The following is a 21,092-nucleotide window of genomic DNA, read 5'->3' as shown; positions in this document are numbered from 1 at the left end:
TGTCCATGGCCAGGCCCACCCAAAGTAGAAGGAGATGCCTCTGGGGCTCCTGCCACTCCCCTGGAGGATGTACTGAGGTGTCAGAGGGGTGGAAATCAGCGCTGATGGGGAATCCCTGAAACTAGAAGAGCTGTGGTTCCTCCTGGGGCAGTCCTCAGAGGGGCCTCCCTTCCCACAACTCTGTCCCTCAAGCACATGCCCAGCAAGATTGTACCTGAGGATAAATGGAGGGAGAAAGGTCACCCTAGCCTGGAGCCTGTCAGTCCAACCCCCCGTTTTATAGGGGAGGAACTGAAGCCCTGAAGGACACAAGTAACCTCCCAGGGTCAACATAGATTGGTTGATCTAGAGTGAGTAGAGACCTGAGGCCATCGAATCCAACCCCCTGACTAAGGAGGAAACTGGGGCAGAGAAAGCTTAGTGACTCCCCAGGGTCACAGAGGTGATGAGTATCAGAAAGGTGATTCGAACCCAGGCCTTCCTGTCTCTGAGCTCAGTGCCTCCTCCACAATACCACTATACCCAGGGAGGGCCAGGGGGCTCAGGCTCAGGGCACCTTGTGTCATCACCGTGGCTGGAATGATCCTCGTAAAGGATCTCAGTATTGGCCATGGCTTCTCTGTTCTCCCAAGGCTTAGTTCAGGATTCAGGTGGTTATAGGGGAGATTGAGGCTGGGCTGTGCCCCCATACGTGACAGGGAAGATGAAGCCAGGCATCTCTCAGCCATAGACCCCTCCTGTGGCCCTTTGGAAAGCCCGTCTGTCCCTTTCTACTCTTTCTCCATGCCCACTATGAGAAACATGGCAGCCTGAGAGCTCAAAGGTCAGCTGGGTGCCCCTTGGGGACAGTGTGGAAGCCCCTACCAAAAAACCTGCTTGCCCTCTCTAAGAAGCTACTTGTCCTCCTCCAACCTAGAACACACCCTTCAGAATTCATAGGAAGCATGGCCACATACTCTCTTCTAACAGGGAGGGTGCTTCCATCCCTCTTGGAGGGGAGCAGTAGCCCTCTGCCTCTAGATATCCCAGCAGCTCCGAGCTGGAGGAGAGCTTGGTCCCAGCCCTTCCCAGCCCTGACCCTCCTTTTGGCTGACTCTGTCCTCCTGTCTGTATTTTCAGGCTGTGGCTGAGGAAGGGACCAGTGTTCTCGTCCACTGCTCAGACGGCTGGGACCGCACAGCCCAGGTGTGCTCAGTGGCTAGCCTCCTCCTGGATCCTCACTACCGGACCCTGAAAGGCTTCATGGTGAGTATGGCTGCATTGCTGGCTGCTGAAGGCAGGCTTGGGAACCAGCTGTGACCCCCTCCTCCCTTCCCACACTGACCATGCAGCCAGAACGTGTAGACTGAGGCAGCACTAGCCCTAAGCCTCCCGACTGGCTTCCTCTTCGTCCCCTAATTGTGCATAGTCCTCTTAACCTCTTCAGCTAGGTCACTGACCCTGCAAGATCCCAGGGCTGTTAGCGACAGGCTGCAATGCGTTCAACTGATATCTGAACAGGAATTCCCTCTTAGCACATAGTAAGTGCCTCACAAATGCTGGTTTCCTCCCTCCCTCCCTCTACAGCATCCCTGAGAAGTGGTCATCTGGTTTCTTCCTGAGTACCTCTAGTATTGATGGGGAGCTCACTATCTATCAAAGGGAGCTATGCCACTTTAAACCAACTCTAAGTGCTTGGGAATGCACCATATTGAAGTGAATTCCATGTCTCCATAACATCCACCCCTTAGTCCTACAGTTACTGGATTAGCCATAATCATTATATTCCTTGTGTAAGTAAAAATGATTAGAACCAGACTTGGCTAGGGAATGTGAATTCAGATCCTGACCCCACTTCAGTCACAGGAATAGCACTTCCACTTCCACCGGGTTCTTCGCCTCGCTTTGGGTTAAACATGGGAGTCACCGTGGGCTGCCCCATTGTCATAGGGTTCTTCAGAAAGTGGCTCGGCATTCCTCACCGGTAGCTCAGCTATGATACCATGTTTTCTGAACGTGTGTCTTTCTTATTGTAGGTATTAATTGAAAAAGACTGGATTTCCTTCGGGCACAAGTTTCATCATAGGTAAGGTTTTGCCCTTGCATGGGGCATGTCAGCAGGGATCTGATTTTTTTTAATTAATTAATTAATTTATTTTTAGTTTACCACACACGGTTCTACATAATTTTGAGTTCCAGATTTTCTCCCCTCCCTCCCCCCTCCCTCCCCAAGACGGTATGGAATCTCATATAACTATCACGTATAACTTCGCATTGAATTAATTTATACACTAGTCAAGTTGTGGAGAAGAATTATGATCAATGGAATGAATCATGAGAAAGAAGAAAGAGAATCAAAAAAAAAAAAAACAACCCAAAAATAAAAACAAAAGAGAACCAAAAAAGGCGAGCATGTAGTGCGCCTCGATCTGTATTCAAACTTCACAGTTCTTTCTCTGGATGAAGACAGCATTCTCCATCGTGAGTCCAGGGATCTGATTTTAAAGCTGGAAGCTGTTTAAAGGTGTGAGAGGAGCCACTTGCCTGAGAGACAGTGGGCTGGCTTGCTCGATTCTTCTCTGCCACTGAAGACGTGGGCTATTTCTTACTACAGATGGTATCATTAACATGGGTGTTGCAGAGGGAAAAAAGTCCAGCTTCTGACTGATAGACTTATCTTCATGAGTGCAAATCTGTCCTCAGACTTTGACTAGCTGTGTGACCCTGGGCAAGTCACTTCACCCTGCTGTATCGTAGTCTTTCCTTGGATTCAGGATCTCATTGATGGAAGAGCCCCCATCGGTGTCTCTCACAACTCAGCCATGCTTTCTCATTCTGTCTGACGTTGGGCAGATCACTTCTGGCCCGGAGTCTCTCTTTCCTCAGTATTTCCCATCACAAATCCTTCAAAAATGGAGGATTAATTGCAAAAATTCCTGTCCTTTTTCATGACCAAATTAAGAGTCTGCTTGTTAGCAAAGACTCCTTGGCGTGGAAAGATGCAAGCTTGTTGTGGGTGGTACAGATTTTATCTCCGCCGCTTCACGCCGCTTCACAGCTAAGGTGACTGAGACGCCTAACGGTTCTGTGGCTTGCAGTCAGAGTAGTAGAGCCACAGGTGTGTGACCTTCCAAAACCGTTTGTTTAATTTCATTCTGTATTTGCAAGGCGCTGCACGTGGTATGAGAAGACCTGGGCTCTCTTGGACTTTGCCAGCTTCTGGGCCTCTTGTGCTTTATGGGCTCAGTGACCCTGGGCAGGTCCCTTAGCCTCTGGGAACCTCAGTTTCCCCATATGTAGAATGGGGACAATGATAAAGACCTGCTGACCACACAGGACTATGGGGAGAACGTTTGCTCTCGAAAGGGGAGGTTGAGGCATCTTCTCTGTGTCTCTGCACTCACGTTGTATCCCCTTGCCAGCTTTTCTGTGCTGGTCCCGGGGTTGCTTGGGAGCCCTCCTTTCTGTCTCTTTGGCTTCCTTCTTGTCCTTCTTCCTGGTGGGCACATGTGCCCATCCTCTCAGCGTCTCCAGCTGTGTCGTTGCAGGTACGGTCACCTGGATGGAGACCCCAAGGAGATCTCCCCAGTCATCGATCAGTTTCTGGAGTGCGTCTGGCAGCTCACCGAACAGTTCCCTTGTGCCTTTGAGTTCAACGAGAGGTTTCTGGTGCATATCCAGCATCACATCCATTCCTGCCAGTTTGGAACCTTCCTCTGTAACAACCAGAAGGAGAGACGGGAGCTGAGGCAAGTGTCCCGGGCTCCTCTGGGAGCCCCCCCACCCCCACCCCAGGAAGCCCGCCACTACTAAGCACTGCTTCTGCTGGACCATAGCCACGCTATTGAGGCTGGCCTTTAAGGGGGATCAGGGTTGACTAGACCAGGTCAGCCAATATTTATTGATGACAGGAGCAAGTTAACTAGTCTGGACCTGAGATTTTGTGGGTGTAGAGCAGTCCCAGTGTGGGAAATCCCTCGATGATCAGGTCAGCCACACCTCCTCAGAGCATGGTCTGAGAAAGTTACCAAATTTTTACAGTTTTGATGATTTTTTTCCCCGTTTCTTCATTTTTCTTTAAAAAATATTCTTTTATTATATGGGATAGCTGTCTGGGAGGAGGGATGGGGAAAGGGGAAAAACACAAGGGGACACTGAGTTTGATGTAAAAACAAAAGCTATCAACACAAATCTATAATTTTCTAAAAGGGAAGTGCTCTGAGCACTTAGAGCTTAAGTGACTTGCCCAGGTTAACCCAGTCAGCAAGTGCTGGAATCCAGGACTTCCTCATTCCACAGCCAGCCCTTTCTTCAAGAGCCCTGCTAACTCTAAATTCATTTACCTATAAAATTTTCAGCCTGGTGGCACCACAGTACAAAGGGTGCTGGGCCTGGAATCAGGGAGACTTAACTTCATGAGTGTGAATCTGTCCTCAGACATTGACTAGCTGTGTGACCCTGGGCAAGTCCCTTAACCCTGTTTGCCTCAGTTTCCTCATCTGTCAGCTGGAGAAGAAATGGCAAAGCACTCCGGTGTCTTTGCCAAGAAAACCCCAAATGGTGTGACAAAGAGTTCAATATGGCTGAACAGCAAGAAAAAATTTCCAGTTATAAAACATGACAAAAGCCAGTTTTTTGTAATATTTTCATGTGGACTCTGGTGAGCGTACCCTCCAATGCTTTTGGTAAACTTAGTGATTTGGGGACATTTGAGAGCACTCACTGGTCCCTTCAGAGGGAGAAGATCCCCTGAAGAATGTACCTGACGTTCTCTGCCTGAGACAGTGTGCGTGGGAAGAGCATTGAAGGCTGAGTCCGGAGCCCCAGGTTCTCTGGCTGGCTCTGCCACTAGGGGACTGTGTGATGGCAGAAAAGCCACTTCCCCTCGAGGGCTTCCATCTGTAAAATCAGGGGAGGGACTTACTGATCTTGAAAGTCTCACCTCCAGCTCAGAAATTCTCTGAGTCTTGGAGATGCCTTGATTCTTGGGAAGGATTTCAGCTGAACTTTCTTCATTCTGTCCCTCAGGATTCAAGAAAGAACGCACTCTCTGTGGGCTCACCTGTGGAAGAATCGGGCTGACTACCTGAATCCCCTGTTCCGACCGGACCACAGCCAGGCTCAGGGGACGCTCCGGCCCCCAACCAGTCCGTGCAACTTCATGTACAAGTATGGGTCCTCTTCTGTTATCTGTTTTAAGCATAACCAGTATTTATGAACCATGTGCTGGTGGCTAGGCCCTGAGCTCAGCACCAGGGAGACATGAAGTAGAACTCAGAGCCTGTGATGGCCCGTATGGACCAACCAGTCCCACAGGGACATCCAGCACAAATGTGAACATATTTCAAAATACATATGATAACATTCAAATACAGGAATCAGCGAGTGAACTAGTGAATGAATGGATGACTCCGCATCTTTGCATTGGCCGTCCTCCATGCCTAGAACACTCTTCCATTCTGCCTCCTGGCTCCCCTGGCTTCCTTCAAGTCTTCAGTAAAGCCCCACCTTCCGTAGGAAGACTTTCTCATTTCCTATGAAAGCGAGTGCCTTCCCTCTGTCCGTCATTACTTCCTTTTTATCCCGTATTTAGCTGGTCTGTATGCACGTTTCTTGTTATGTCCTCAGCTAGACTCTAAGCCATCTGAGGGCAGGAACTGTTTGTGCCTTTCTCTGCATCCCCAGCAGGTTGGGCTTAGGGCCTTGGGAGGGCCTGGCTCCTCAGTGCCTAATAAGTGCTTACTGACAGATTGAATGCATGAAGGAAAGAAAGGATTAGGAGTCAACCATGAAAGCCAAACAGTAGCCACCCTCAAGGAGCTTCTATTCTAATGGAGGGGGTTGGAGGTGGTCTGGGAGGAGCGCCCTGCTTAGGAATCTCACTAGGATAAACAGAGTACCTCCTTGTACTAGGGTGGAAGCATATTGATGCGTCCCATCCAGGAACCATGGCAGAGTGGATTTGATCATGTCTCCAGACCTTGAGGGGTTAGGGCTGGGGATAGGCTAATGAGGGCTCTGTCCAGGCTGTGGAGATGTCAGGGGAATAGGGAGTGAAGGGAAGGAAGCTGCTCGAAGAGTGGCAGGTGAGATCGTCACCCCCTTGATTGGAGAGGTACAAAGCTGCCGGAAAGATGGGACATTCATTTGTGTTGAGCTTAAAGGGAGTCACTGTTGGGAATGTAATAGTGACTTGGAGAAGCATTTGGCAAGCATTTATTAAGTGCCTTCTGTGTACCAAGTAGTTTGCTAATGACCGGGGGGCAAGGGGGGATGTAATGAAAGGTAAAAAGTTGTCCCTGCTCCCAAGGATCTCAAAGAAGTGTAGTTGGCCCATGTGCACAGTGACCTTCATTCCTGCGGCCTCTTCTCTATCCTCAGCCTTCTGCCTTCTCTCTATGGCATTTGATGTGATGGCCCATTCTCCCCTCTCTGGGTTTTGTAAGGCTGCTGTGTGGCAGTGGCAACGGGCAGTGGCAGCGGCAGCAGCGTTCTCTGTCTCTTCTGCTGGACAGGGCAGCATCTGTGTCCTCCCCTCCTGTTTGACTAAGCTAAGTTAGGTTTGGATTCGGATTTGAGCTGGCAATAAAGCGCACTCCCGACAGAATGTAGTTTTATTGAAAGATGGGAAATACTCTAACAAACACAGTTAACACAACAAAGACAAAGACACAAACAACATAGATTCATCACCTCCCGGAGGAACTCCAGCACTTGATCCTCTCAAAGCTGAGGAGATCCTGGCTTATACAGCTCAGCTCGATCAAGGCCCTGAAAAGGAAGGTGGTCCCAGGCAGAGCATCCTCCCCACGGGTGAGATCTAATGCACTTGTTCCACGTGGAAACTTTTATAGCGTCCCGAACAAGGAAGGCTTACTGCTAACTGTCCCGGGTGTTCCCCGGGCAGTGAGGGTAGCCACTCCCCTCGGGAGGGGAAGATCTTGTCAATCATTTTGTTTTTGAGACCTGGCTAGGTCCTCAAGAAGCAGTTTCAGAATTTCCTGTCCTTTGTTCAAGACCTATCTGTCTCCTAGTGGAAGTGTATTCAACTTTTTGTTTGGGCCTATCAGCCAGAGAGGAATGTCTGAGAGGTTCATCCTTGTTGGAGAGGAATGTCTGATTCTTTATTCCAAGTCGGAAAGTCTAAAGATCTTGCAGGAGCTGGGGGATGGCAGGAAGGAAGAAAAGCTGGGCTTACACTATAATACGGAAGACGTTCTATAATGATTTATCATTCGCCTCCCCACCCCACCCCCACCCCACTTTCCCTCTTCCAGCTCTAGGTCTCCAATCCCAGTCCTTTAGCAGAGAGGGACGTGATTTTCATTTGTTCATGAGGTCACGGAAAGCCTCCTTAGAGTCCAACCTGTCACCTTTTATACCGTGGCATCGGGACAGCTTGAATTTGAATCCTTCCTCACATGCTTACTAGTTGTGTGACCCTGGGCAAGTCACTTCACCTCTGTCTCAGTTTCCTCATCCGTATGGGGTTGTTGTGAAGATCAGATTGGCTCGCATCTGTCAAGTGCTTTGCAAACCCCAAGGTGCCAGATAAAAGCTAGATATTGTGTTATTTTCAGCTTGCCAATCTGGGGTGCAGGGTGAGATTCCACCTCAGGGCCCCTTCAGTTTGTTTCTGTAGTCATTAATGGTTTGAAGCATCTTTTCACATGGCTTCGACAGCTTGAATTTCTCTTTTTGAAAATTGTCCGATCGTATCCTTTGACCGTTTATCAATTAGGGAGTGGGTCTTGTTCCTCCAAACTGGAATCAGACAAACGCTGCAAAGATTTTTCCCAGTTAACATTCCCTTCTAATTTTAGTCGCATGGGTTTTGTGAACCTTTTCAATTTCGTGTGACTAAAATTGTCCATTTTATCTTTTGAGTTCTTCAGTCCCTTGTTTGGTTGGCTATGGATTCTCCCCCATCCATACATTTGAAAGGTCATTTATTACTTGTTCCTCTCACTTGTTTATGGTGTGACCTGAGCCAAGTGACTGCTTGGAGTTTCCCTTGGTACATGGTGAATCAGCCTGTCTGTTTGTAAGACGTGTTCTGCCTCGCACCCATCTGCACTCTCATCCCTCGCTCTGAGCCCAGAATCCCTCTTCCTCCCTCGGGGAGCTCCTCAGAAAGTGGTTCTTAGTCATTGTGGTCTTTCTTCTCCCACAGGTGCATGAAACTGTCTTTAGGTAGCCCTGGTGGAACTTTGAGCCTAGAAATGCCTTGGCAGTAACCAGGGGGCCTCTCTTACCTTCTCTAGGTTTTGGAGTGGAATGTATAACCGCTTTGAGAAGGGCATGCAGCCTCGGCAGTCAGTTACCGATTACCTGATGGCAGTGAAGGAGGAAACACAGCAGCTGGAAGAGGAGCTGCAGGTCTTAGAAGAGGTAACCCAGGCCTGAAGCCAGTGACTTTTTTTTCCCATCACACTCTCTTGTGTGGATGGCCAGCAAGCCTCCCCATGGCCTTGTCTGCCCTCTCTGTTCCTTCTCCTTCCATCCTGTCGGCCATCACCAGACCCACCCCAGAATGCTGCTCTCCTGAGGATCTCCTTCAGGATCCTCCGCCTCAATTAAGTCCAGACCTCTCTGCCTAGCTCTGTCTAACTGTCCATTCATCCTCCCTGGCCAGCCTCCCTATCTAGGCTAGTAAGGACTCTTCATTCCTTATCCTGGTCCCCATCCTGCTCACCTTCTGATTACAAATTAAACACTTGACCAGCCCTACTTCAGACATCCCAAGTACCATTCCTCATGGGTTCCTTTCCCCTAGCATTCCAATGAGCCTTTCTTCCTTCTTTCCTTCCTTCCTTCCCTCTTTCCTTCCTTCCCTCTTTCCTTCCTTCCTCCCTCCCTCCCTTTCTTCCTTCCTTCCCTCCTTCCCTCTTTCCTTCCTTCCTTCTTTCCTTCCTTCCTTCCCTCTTTCTTCCTTCCTTCCTCCCTTCCTCCCTTCCTCCCTCCCTCCTTAATTATACTGGCTTTTCTTCTCTGAACTGAGATTGTATTCAGAGTTCTAGATAATAAGATCCTTTTAGAAAACATGAGTTTGAGATGCCTCTGGCCTGTCTAGGTAGAGATGTCTGTCAGAAGCCATGCGAAGGGGGCAGATGGTAAACAGTGAGCCATTCAGCCTTCCACCTCTCCTCCACCGAACTTTCTTTAGTTACAATTCCTTATTAAGCACCTACTGTGTGCCAGGCACTGTGCTAAGCACTGGGGATACAAAGACAAAATGGAAACAATCTGTTCTCGTGGATATATATGTATATGTATGTGTGCATATCCATGTGTTTATATCTTATATATATATATATATATCCATATGTGTGTGTATATATACGCACACACGCGTCTATCTATCTATCTATATCTCTATATCTCCATGCTTTCTCCTCCATCAGAATGTGAGTTTGTGTCAGACAGGCAGGGGAAGGCTAGTCTAGGGCCTGGTAGAGGAGGAAACAGAAGGTGGTGTCATAGTTAAGTCTGGAGAGAAACAAAGAATTCCAGGAGTCAGAGGTGGGGAGGGAGAGCCTTCCAGAAATGGAGTTCCAGGCTAATGCAAAAGCATGGCAGTGGGAGATGCAGTCATATGTGGCCAACAGAAAGCAGGTCAGTATGGCTGGATGGCAGAGAGTGTGGAGGGGAGTAATGTGTAAGAGATGGGGGTGGGGAGCAGCTAAGTGGTGCAGTGAGTAGAACACTGGCCCTGAAGTCAGGAGGACCTGGGTTCAAATCCCACCTCAGACAATTGACGTACTAGCCGTGTGACCTTGAACAAGTCACTTAACCCCAATCGCTCTGCCTTCCCCCCCCCCCCCAAAAAGACACAAACTGGTAAGTAGGTGGGAGAGCCAGATTTGATGAGATTGAAATGCTAACAAGTTTCTATTTGATCTGAGGTAATAACAGAGAACCACCGGAGCTTAGTGGGTAAGGAACGGGTGCCATGTTCAGACTCGGACTTTAGGAAGATCACTTTGGAGGCCGGGGCTGGGGGAGAAGCCTGAGGTGGGGGGTGGGGAGGGACTGGGCTGTGGATGTGTGTGGGGAGAAAAAAGGGATATCAGAAGAGGCGTGGTAGAGCTAAAACCAGTGAGATCTGGCCATTGATTGGGTCTGGCTGAGTGAGAAGGAGGAGTCAAGGATCACTTCAAGGTGTCCGTGTGGATTACTGGAGAAATGAATGAATGAACAAACGAAAGAATGAGTGAATGAATGAGTGAATGAATGAATGCCCTTCACTAATCAGTAGCTAGCCTGCCTTCAAGGCCCTGATTTTCCAGTGGTTCAGAGCAGCAAGGAGAAGGAAGCTAGGAGCGGGAGAAGTTCAGAATTGGAGCAGCTCTTACAGAAGGGAGAACGAGGCCTCTCTTGGACACATGGAGCCTGAGATCTTTGCAGGACGTCCGGGTCAGAATGTGGGTAGGCAGCTGGTGATGGTGGGGCTGCCGCTGGGTTAATGGTGACAATACAGATGGTGACAATCACTGGCATCTGGGTGATCACTGAACCCGAGGGAGGTGGTGACAACATCCAGGAAGATGACAGAGAAGAGGGCCCGGGACAGAGCCTGGAGGGACCCTCCGGGGCTTCCATAACTGTGGTTGAAGGATTGATCTGGAGGAAGATGCAGCAGAGGAGACAGAGGAAGGGAGGTCGGTCAGGCAGGTAGAAGGAAAAGCAAGGGGCAGACCACAGGGTCCAGAAAACCCAGAGAAAGACAATGACCGCTGGGGAGGGGGGTCGGCAGGGTGAAGAGGTGCAGCTGGTTAAGAAGGATGAAGATGAGGAAGAGGCTGTCAGATCGGGCCATGGAGGGATCCTTGATGAGTTCGGAGAGAGAAGTTGTGAATTGCAGAGGCTACAGAAGAAAGTGAGAGGAGACAGACTGAGTCAGTAAGCATTTATTAAGCACCTACCACGTGCCAGGCATTGTGCCAAGCACTGGGGATAGAAAGGGAGGCAAAAGACAGGCCCAGCCTCAGGAAATTCACATTCTAATGGGGGAGACAAGTAAACAATTATGCACCGAGAAGATATGTACAGAATAAATTGGGGGTTGTTGTTGTGTGTCCTTTGTTCTCGAAGAGGACCAAAGATGTCACGGAGGTAATGTCATGACATACAAGTGAATTGCGCTTAAGTGAGGCAGGGCTGTGCAAAGTCACCAGCCTCACTTTTTCCTCCAAAGCCATTTGGAGGCAGGGGCCAGATGTATAAACCAGGACAACTGGAAATGGCCCTGGGATGCAGTGGGGGACCTTGGCCTTTTAAAACTAAGGTCTTTCCCAGGTCTGTTTGACCAAGGCAAGGCCTATTCAGTGATTAAGGCTAGGAAAGAAATGAGACAAAGAATGGCCTCTTTTACATTGTCGAAAAAAATAAAAATCAACCTGGGAGGGGAAGGCCCTCAGGGTTTCTGGCCAAAACAGAAATTGCTATCTACATTCACTCTGAGCCAATCAGGGCCCAAACGATGACCAAGTGGGACTTGGCCTGGGACCTATTGTTGGCCAATCAATGAGAACCAGTTATTTGGGTTTAAGATCTTTAAGGAAAAAAAAATCTAGCCAGCAAACCCCAAGATCTCTCAAGGTCTCTACAATCAAAATTTGCATTCCTTTGAGCAGAGCACCTGCAGGTAAGGTTATGATACCCTATGTGAACAGAGGGAAAGGAAGGGAAAGAAAAGAAGAACAGAAAGACAGAAAGAAAGACAAAGAATGGAAGGGAGGAAGGAAGGAAAGAAGGGAGGAAGGAAGGAAGGAAGGAAGGAAGGAAGGAAGGAAGGAAGGAAGGAAGGAAGGAAGGAAGGAAGGAAGGAAGGAAGGAAGGAAGGAAGGAAAGCTGTGTCGGGGAGGCAGGGCATGTCCACACAAAGCCTCAGAATACCAGCTCTTAGTGCCCCTGGGCAAGTTTCTTAAGGTGTCTGCTTCAGTTTCACTATGAAACAAGGGGTGATAACAGCATCAATCTCCCAGGGTAGCTGTGGGGATCCTGTTTGTAAAGTGCTTTGCGAACCTTAAAGTTCTCTAAAAATGCTGTTAGCTATTATGATGTACAAAAAAGGCAGTGTGGAAATGCTTGGAAGGCTACCGTGTGCAGGAGGGATTTGACATTGTTAAACCTGAAAATTTGGTTGAAGGAAACAACAGAGATAGGTGATAGAAAAATCCATGTTGTTTATTGTTTTCCCTTAAAGCACAGCAAAGCTAGCTTACTTGTACGTACAAGGAGTCAGAGTATAAGCTCTGGCTGCCTGAACAAAGCAATGAGAAAACTTATATACGTTATTTTAGCAGAGCTAGCAAGCCTGTATGACCTCAATTTTATGACCCCCATGTATGTTTAACCATGATACAAGAAGAGGATTTTCCTTAATGGAATAGAGTTGTAAAGGATATTGACAAAAGTCAGTTGAAACTACAGCCCAGCGTCTCTGTGTCTCATTACATTCCATAACATAGTGTATACCTGTAGAATATTAAGCAAGGTAATCTCTCTCAGGGTTAGGGTAATGTCCTTAGGTCAGTCTAATCTGGGCTTGTTGACAGAGGTAAGGGTATTTCCTGAGCAAACTTTTAGAGAGAACAAAGAAGTCCAGGTCCTGGAACTTCATTCAGCTACTCATTAAAGGAGGCTCTGGGTCTGGTAGAAATTAGAAATGATATAAAATAGTATAATATTTTCCACATTTCCTCCTTTTGGTCAAAGGTAAGCTGAAAGCTTCACCTGAAGACCAATTAAGGTATGGAAAAACCTCTATCTTCCTCAGGGGTGAAGGTTCTAAAAATCCTTATCTGGGTGGATTCAGGTTTTTTTTTTTTCTCTTTCTGTGTTTGGACATCCCCAGAGATGCACAGTAATTATAAACTACTTGTAAACAAGCAGGGGGAGCAAGTTGCAAGGGGGATCAGTAGGGAGCATAATGGGGAAACCAGAGCACCTGAGTAAAATAAGCTAAAGACACCAAAGGTACAAGTAAACAGTCTTGGGAACGCAACGGACTCAGAAAGGGAAAGAGCAGTCCTTCGTTCAGGTTCTGGTCCGGGCTCTTGGGAAGGTTGCCTGCGTCCGATGCTGTCCCCTTCAGGCTCTTTGAAACCGGAGGGCAAGGTCTCCTATGGGCTCAGATGTCCACTCGGGATCAGGGGCAGATGTGACAGAAGGATCAAGGAGTCCATATCCACAAGTTGGCAGCTGTAGAAGTAGTCAGATCCGACAGGAGCTCCCAGAACACATGTAATTTGATAATTGAGAGAAAAACAGCACACCATAGGTCCCAGCCACGAAGGGCTAAGTTCAAACAAATACAATAAATGGTTCGGTATCCCAGCCACACAGGGCTGAGTTTAAACAATTACAATAAAGTTTCAGGTGCCTGATTGTAGTTATCTGGTTCGTAGATAGTAAAAGAGAGTTCTGCTTCTCTGGTTAAGATCTAGAAATCCTCAGACAATTCTAACTCAATATAACTTAATCACTTAAATTTGGTTCTCCCTTTTTTTTTACTTCAGAGTTTTTCAGTTCATACATCATCTACTGTTTCTAACCTTACCTAAATTTTGGACCTGGTATAAGAGTCCTTTAAAATATAAAGGTCCAACCATAAATTGAATTCATCTTCCTTTTAAAATCATCAGACAGATACCTTAATAAAGGAGATACAATTTCACCTGTACCACTATCTTATACAATTTCCTTGTACAAAAATCCACATTTAAGATCTTACTACCTAAACACACTTATTAGCTTGAATTTCCATGACTGATAAATTTTGGAGCCAATCATACACATCTGTATATAATTCTTAGAGGAATCAATTTGATCCTATTGCCTTTTCCTCAAAATTTGCTATCCTATTTAATTAGACATTCTATCACATTACATCTTTGCCTTATTACTTTGTCTAATCATTTCCTCCTTCTGGAGGATGTTATCTCTGTATCCTTCTAATCTTTATTTGGTCATGAACATAGGTTAAAATTGTAAGCTATTCATTCCTGTATCCTATTATAATAACTCAGAGATATTCCAATATCCATCTATTACCTAATAGATTTAGCATTGTGCTTACAAAACTTCCTGATAATATAAATTTGCTATGAAAGAAACGAGGGACAATTTCATATATCTTAACAGAAGGAAAGAACTTCCTTAGCTCTGTTTGATTCCAGGTACCAGTCATATCTGTTAGCCAATCATATAGCCATTAGATGCTGAAAGCAGGGCGTAGGAGTAACCAGGTGGGGTTGTGTCCAAGGTCGTCTTCAAGACTTTTCTCCCAAGCACAGACATCCACCTTTAAGAATTCTCAGTCTGTAATGCCTGTCATACCAGTACTGGCTTCACGTGACCTATACCTGTAATCAGAGCTTAAAACAATATTAAATTGTAGTCCCATAAAATCTTAAATAGCAAATAAATATCCTTTAGATAGGACTGTCCCAAATTTCATTGAGCTAATAATTATCAAATCAAATCAAGCTGCATAACTTTTCTGTCTTCTAAAATACTTTCTCACATTCTCAGCTTAAATCATTTGAAACTAGTATTCTCTCCGGACAGGAGAGGCTTAGCTAACTTCCATTTGTCCCCAAACTTCCTTATCTGCCTTTCCTATTTTCCCTCAACCTTTTATTTACCTTTCCAAATCTTTCAAACCCATTACTCAGCCTTCATTTCAGCCATAAGACAAAACAACTCATAAGTTAGTACTTTCATTGTCGTAACTGTGTATACTGGAATCCCATTCCAGCTTCTTAAACACACAAAGACACACAAAAAAAGAGGGGGATTTGTTTTTCGTGATAACTCATTCTAAAAAAAAGGAACACTTATTAGAGAGATCTGCCATCTCATCTGCCCCTGAGGGTGGGTTCTTTTCCATCAGAAGGCAAGCTTCACTAATAAGAACTGTATCCTTAAGACCCACATCCTCCTCGAAATCCAATCTTATCCTAAAAATGCATCACTTTTGCTGACTTTAAAAAGCCAGGTTTTTTTTAGGCTTCTGACCCCTACTGTTCTTTCAGTAAAAACTCAAATCCCAGTAATTGTTGCTCCTCCCCTTTCCTTCCCTTCTGACAGGTGGGCTAAGGTGAATCTTCTTATCTAAACTAAGGGCAGGGAGGAGTAAGGAATTCAGACTGTCGTTTCCAACCTCCTTACTCAAAAAGAAACCTTGAATAAGACATTGAATGGCCTTCAACCTCCCTCCCAAGGCTTCTATAGATTCTATTAATTCTAATAAGGTTCTCACCCAGAAACTCCGAGAACTCACAATAGGTTTGAACTGCAACCAATTGGCTTACAGGTGGAAATTCAGCAGACCTTCTAAAATTATACAAAAAGATTTTACAGAACATTTTCCAAAAGTATTTTTCTTAAAGCAAATTAACCCTTAAATGCTGAAATTCATTAACTAAGTTGGTGCCAAATGTCCTCATTCTCAAATATTGCCCAGAATTCCTAGATATTACAAGTTCCTTAGTCAAAAAGTGTTATAATGTGGAGGACACTTAGTTTCTATAATTACATACCCAATTAATTAGCCTTATCACAATAATAAGGTTTACCAGGACTTTAAAAAAGCTTTTCCCATAAGAATTCCTCTACACAGAAAACCACACAAGATTGATAAGAATTCATGACTAGATGGTTTCAAAAGTTCTTGTTTCAGTTAATAACCTCAATTTCTTAATTAACTACAATTCTTAATCTAACAACATCCAGATTATAAGAGGAATTATTTTAATCACTAGTGGTAACATTTTAATTTCTAAGGCCCAATACTCTCTGCATTGTAAAAGATTACCACATTTTTCAATATTGCTGATACATCTGTTTGTCAAATTACACAATTTAGAAATGTACCAGTGCCCTAAACATAATTATGCATTTTAAAACTTGAAACAACCCATTTATCAATTTAGGTGAACACATTTCTAAATCTCCTTGCACAGAGAATCTTTCATCTCATCATTTGAAACTATAACTTTAAATCACCAGATATATTCTCATAATAGAAAACTTTTTCACACAGAAAGTCTGTTCTCGTGGTTAAATATCAGTATTATTAATTATTTACTTGTTATAACCACATATAACAGTTCCAAATTTTATCACATCCCTTTGAATACCCAATTCACATATATCAAAATCAGCTTAAAATTGCTCTAATATCATTTCTTACCACACAATGGTCTTCTCAAATTCCACAATCTAAGAGAATTTGGGGAACACAATGCAAGTTTAGAAATACAGAAACAATAATTTTCAGATGACATCTACTGCATTTCCAGATTTCCACATATAGAAATTACTCAGCTTATTACTTCTGGTATTTAAAAACCACTTCAAAAGTTAACAATTACATTAAATCAGAGAGAGATAATAATAATGTTGTATCTATCATATACCAGACTTCATGTTACGCATTTTACAATCATTACCATTTTGATCCCATAACAACCATCATTATTATTTTCCCTTTAAAACTCAGGAAACAAGTCAAACAGAGATTAAAATACAGTTTTGCAATTGGAACAAGAAGTGTGAAGTTACCTAGAGCAGAAGCTAGTATTCCAGTGGTGACAATTCTGGGAGGCAGAAAGTCCAAATCCATCTACCTCGCCCTTCCCCCACAACTGCAGAAGTTACTGAGCCTAGGGCAGTTTGCAGCTGCTGGGGACAGAGTGGGCAGAATGCATAGGACCTGGGTGATATTTCCAAGCTTTGCCAAAAAGGATGGGCTACAAAGGTACCCAGGGGCACAGGACTGTCAGAATACTGTCAGTGTGTGAATTTCTGTCCTTCTCCTCCTTTTCACCAGGTGGGGAAGGGTGATTTAAGTTTTCCCTACAGTTCTCCTGCATTCTCTTCCCCTAATCTGATCTGGGAAGAGGAGTTTGTTTTAGCTGCTCTAACTTTTACTGCAGCTCTGGCTCGGTCAGAGACAGGACAATGGTGAAAGATCTCAATAATTGTAACTCAGGTAAACTTCACCTAAGTGATCAGCATTGGGAGGGTGTTTTAGCACCAGTGAGCTCCTGGAGGGATTTTACAGTCTTGGGAGTTCTGTCCCAAAATCCAACTAACCAATTTCCAAACTTTTAATGAATAATCAATCCCAGAATATGCTAAAATGTTTCAGCTCTATTTTTTTCTTCAAGTTCGGCTGGCCAGGCCAAACATTGAAAAGGAAATAGAGTCTCTGTTTCCCTAACTGCAGTCTTAGAATTCTCTGGCTACCTGCCTTTCAGATTTTACCCGGTATAGACATTTCACAGCACACGCTCTCACACAGACAGTTAACAGACAATTAACAAAACAAATACAGAACAAATACAGACTGAGCTCAGAGTTCAAACAACAGAGAATTAGAAGCTTTCATGAGTTAGCTATTAGCACCCCTATGGTCTTTGGGGAAGCCTTGGCATTCCTGATTTTTCTGACTCTCCATATCCTATCCCTTAGGAAGGGGGAAAGGGGAGATGGAGGAGGACTAGGACAGGTAAAGGAAGGCGAGGAGTAAGGATAAAATGCATTTATCCTCCCCATAATCAGAGCCTTCAAGGGAAGGAAGCAGGAATAGGGCAGAAGGCAAAAACAGAGCCCTTAAGGGAAGGGGGAAAGGGGCAGGGAGGGAAGAGAGAGAGGAGGCAATGGTAGCAGAACAGTTACCTCCCTCAGGATCAGAGCCCTTCCTGGGAGGCAGAAGGGGAGGGAAAAAGCAAAGTGCAGTTTTTCTCCCCAGGACCAGAGCCTCCAAGGGAAGGAAGGGAGGGAGTGGAGGAACGGTTGGACTTCTAATTCTAGTTCCTGCCTGATCCATAGTTAATTTTCTAGATCAATCAATGTTTCCAGGGGATCTATGTGTGTTTGCTTGCAGATCTGTGTTTTACCACTGATTTGATCCCTGCCCCCAGAGCTAGCGTAAAGGGAATTTTTGGACTTCAACCAATTTTGTGGGAGTTCTTTTTGGAAGCTGGGAAGAGAGACAACTTACCCCCACCTTGTCAAGGCCAAAATTCCAGGAAAAGTTAATCCTATGGCGCCCAAAAGCGTTGGCAAGGTTGGGCTGCATCGTCCCGTTTCCATCATTTCCATCCGACAGTCACGGCACCATAACTGTTAAACCTGAAAATTTGGTTGAAGGAAACAACAGAGCTAGGTGATAGAAAAATCCATGTTGTTTATTATTTTCCCTTAAAGCATAGCGGAGCTAGCTTACTTGTACGTACAAGGAGTCAGAGTATAAACTCTGGCTGCCTGAACAAAGCAATGAGAAAACTTATATACGTTATTTTAGCAGAGCTAGCAAGCCTGTATGACCTCATTTTTTATGACCCCCATGTATGTTTAACCATGATACAAGAAGAGGATTTTCCTTAATGGAATAGAGTTGTAAAGGACGTCAACAAAAGTCAGTTGAGACTACAGCCCAGCGTCTCTGTGTCTCATTACATTCCATAACATAGTATATACCTGTAGAATATTAAGCAAGGTAATCTCTCTTGGGGTTAGGGTAATGTCCTTAATGATCCGGCCTTGTTGACAGAGGTAAGGGTATTGCCTGAGCAAACTTTTAGAGAGAACAAAGAAGCCCAGGTCCTGGATCTTCATCCAGTTACTCATTAAATCAGGCTCTGGGTCTGGTAGAAATTAGAAATGATATAAAATAGTATAATATTTTCCACAACATGTTCTTTCTGGAGGGAGGACAACCAATGAGTGCGGCTGCCAGGTGGAATGGGCACGCTCACGATTGTCACTTGGGAGACCTCAGAGGTCTTCAGGTCGGGGCTGGACGGTTGTGGAGTGACAGTCGAAACCCAGGCAGTTCTAGTCCATAAATGCAATATTCTTTCACAGAGCTAGCAACGTGATGGTTGAATAGAATGAAAAGACAGAGAAAATGCCCGTCACCCCAAACCAATGGAAACATTTTTCTTTGTAGAGACTGGAAAAAATCCGCAAGATTGCGCTCAGCGACGCGCCGGTGAAGAGAGAGCCCAGCGCGCCGCCCGGCAGACGTCCAGGGCTGTCTGCCCAGACCCCCGGCGTGGGGAATCCCGCTGCGGATCCCAGCGGGCATCCGAAGTCGTCGCCCTCCCGGAGCCCTTCCCAAGGAGACGAGGATTCTGCCCTGATCCTCACGCAGGAGAATTTAAAGAGCTCCGATCCCGATCTGTCGGCCAACAGCGACCAGGAGTCCGGGGTGGAGGACCTGAGCTGCCGCTCCCCGAGCGGGGGCGAGTGCTTGCCCAGCGAGGACAGTGGCAAGGACCCCGATCCCGACGAGGCGGTGTTCCTCACCGCATGAGCCCCGCCGCCGCCGCACCTCAGGACTGCCGGGACCAGGAGATGTCTCCCCCGAGAGGGGAGCCGTGCGATCCAAAATGGAATGACCAAGTGGGGTGGGAAATGGGGTCTCCTGGCCAAGGGCTGTCAGTCCTTAGGGAGATTTGGGCATCGCGAGTCGCCTTTGGCCTTTTCAAATGGCAGAAGCTTTCCTCCCCCCTTCTAGGTATCATAGGAAAATCGAAGTAGAGTAAGGAATTCATAAACAGAAAGCATAGTACTTCTGGAACTGGGATTCAAAGGAGAAAATGCCCACAGTAATTTTCTTTTCAAGCTTGATATTTAAATTCTAGGTCACATAACACTTAAACCTCTTTCTTTTAAAATCCTTGAGAACAAGTCTGAGAAACAATGAGGATAGTCATTGACTTAAAATACACACACACACACACACACACACACACACACACACAAACAACCCTTTGAACATTCCCCAGAGACAAGTCCTGGTGGAGAAAAATCCAAGTCCTTAGGCACAAAGGATTTGGGGGGAGGGAGGGTGGAGTGAAGGGAGAGAAGGAAGGAGAGGCCTGGGAACATGAGTTAATTCAGCAAACATTAAGTGCCTACTGGTTTCAAGGCACTAGGGCTGCCTTCAAGGCTCTCCTAGGGGGAAGGAGTCCATAAGCAAGTGAGCAAATACTAGATTATTGGAGCAGAAAGAGAGCCCCAACAAGCAGGGGGATCCAGCAAGGCTTCCCAGAGGAGGCACCAGAACTGAGTCTTGAACAAAGATGAAGAGCGAATGCATTCCAGGAATAGGAAATGAGTTTAGGAAGCTGCAGAGGCAGATGGGATATCAGGTTTATTAGGCTGATGTGACACAAGGCAGGAGAGGCGGGCTAGAACCAGCTCGGGGAGAACATTTAAACTCTAGGTGGAGGAAGAATCCGTATTCATTTTATCCTGGGGCAGTAGGGATTACAAGCAGGAGATGCTGGTGCTTTGGGAAGATTTCTGGCAGCTGTGTGGAAAACTGAAAGGGAGAGAGACAGAAAGCAGGAAAACAAATCAGGAGGCAGTGCTGGGAGGAGAGGGTAAGGAGCGGTGATTTCAGCTGATCGGATGTGAGCGGGTGAGGAGAAGGGAGTCCAGGGTGACTTCCAGGCTACGGACTTCATGTGAAAGATGGGGAGTTCTCTTGGCGAGGTGGAGTTGGATGCTGATGGGCATCTGTCCAGGTTCGTAGTCACAATCCCATGTGGCGTTGTAGGATGTGTTAAGGGAGCTCAACAAAGACACTTCCAATGTAGCTGGTACCTGAAAGGGACCCTTGGTTTTGAAGATATCCTGGTCTTACCTCCTGGCTACCTAAAACCCAGCCTGGGATCATGAGAGATAACCGAGTCCAGTCCCCTCAAGTTACAGATGAGGGAAATGTGACACTTCCAGTCCCAGAGGTAGAGAGTAGGGGTCAGTGCTGTTTTGAATGCATTTAAAGCGTGGCTAGAGAAGGCCGTTCCCCTTGGTGTAAAGCAATCCCTTCTTACTCAACAGGCACATTGAAATTAAAGCCACTCCCCTAATCCCCTCATCTTTTTTTGTATGGCCTTTATGGTGGAGAGAAACCTCACTGGCAGCCTCGTAATCCTACTTCCTCCACTTATAACGATTCTTAACCACAAACTCTGAAAGCTTCTTTGAACCAAGAACAAACCTCACTTCACCCCATCAGTCACGTGAGTACACCTCAGTGGCAATGCTCTGCTTCATCGGATGCTCAGCTGAAAGTGAGCAGGGCT

At 46.0% G+C, this 21,092-nt stretch overlaps 1 protein-coding gene across 1 annotated transcript in view; it reads left to right on the top strand.

The window, feature by feature from the left end:
* The window catches only part of MTMR7 (myotubularin related protein 7), a 59,547-nt gene extending 39,798 nt beyond the window's left edge, over positions 1 to 19,749 (top strand). The window contains exons 8-13 of the mRNA XM_036765448.1: positions 1,120 to 1,245; positions 2,016 to 2,065; positions 3,528 to 3,728; positions 5,008 to 5,148; positions 8,244 to 8,370; positions 18,947 to 19,749. Of these exons, the coding sequence (XP_036621343.1) occupies positions 1,120 to 1,245; positions 2,016 to 2,065; positions 3,528 to 3,728; positions 5,008 to 5,148; positions 8,244 to 8,370; positions 18,947 to 19,312 (1,011 nt within the window). The 3' untranslated portion in view covers positions 19,313 to 19,749. The remainder of the gene's footprint in view (positions 1 to 1,119; positions 1,246 to 2,015; positions 2,066 to 3,527; positions 3,729 to 5,007; positions 5,149 to 8,243; positions 8,371 to 18,946) is intronic.
* Positions 19,750 to 21,092: the final 1,343 nt, after the last annotated feature.

Source organism: Trichosurus vulpecula, chromosome 6 (genome assembly GCF_011100635.1).
Source record: "Trichosurus vulpecula isolate mTriVul1 chromosome 6, mTriVul1.pri, whole genome shotgun sequence".
Classification (NCBI taxonomy): Eukaryota; Metazoa; Chordata; class Mammalia; order Diprotodontia; family Phalangeridae; genus Trichosurus; species Trichosurus vulpecula.
Note: the sequence above shows the minus strand (reverse complement) of the source record. Positions and strands in the feature narration are given on the sequence as shown.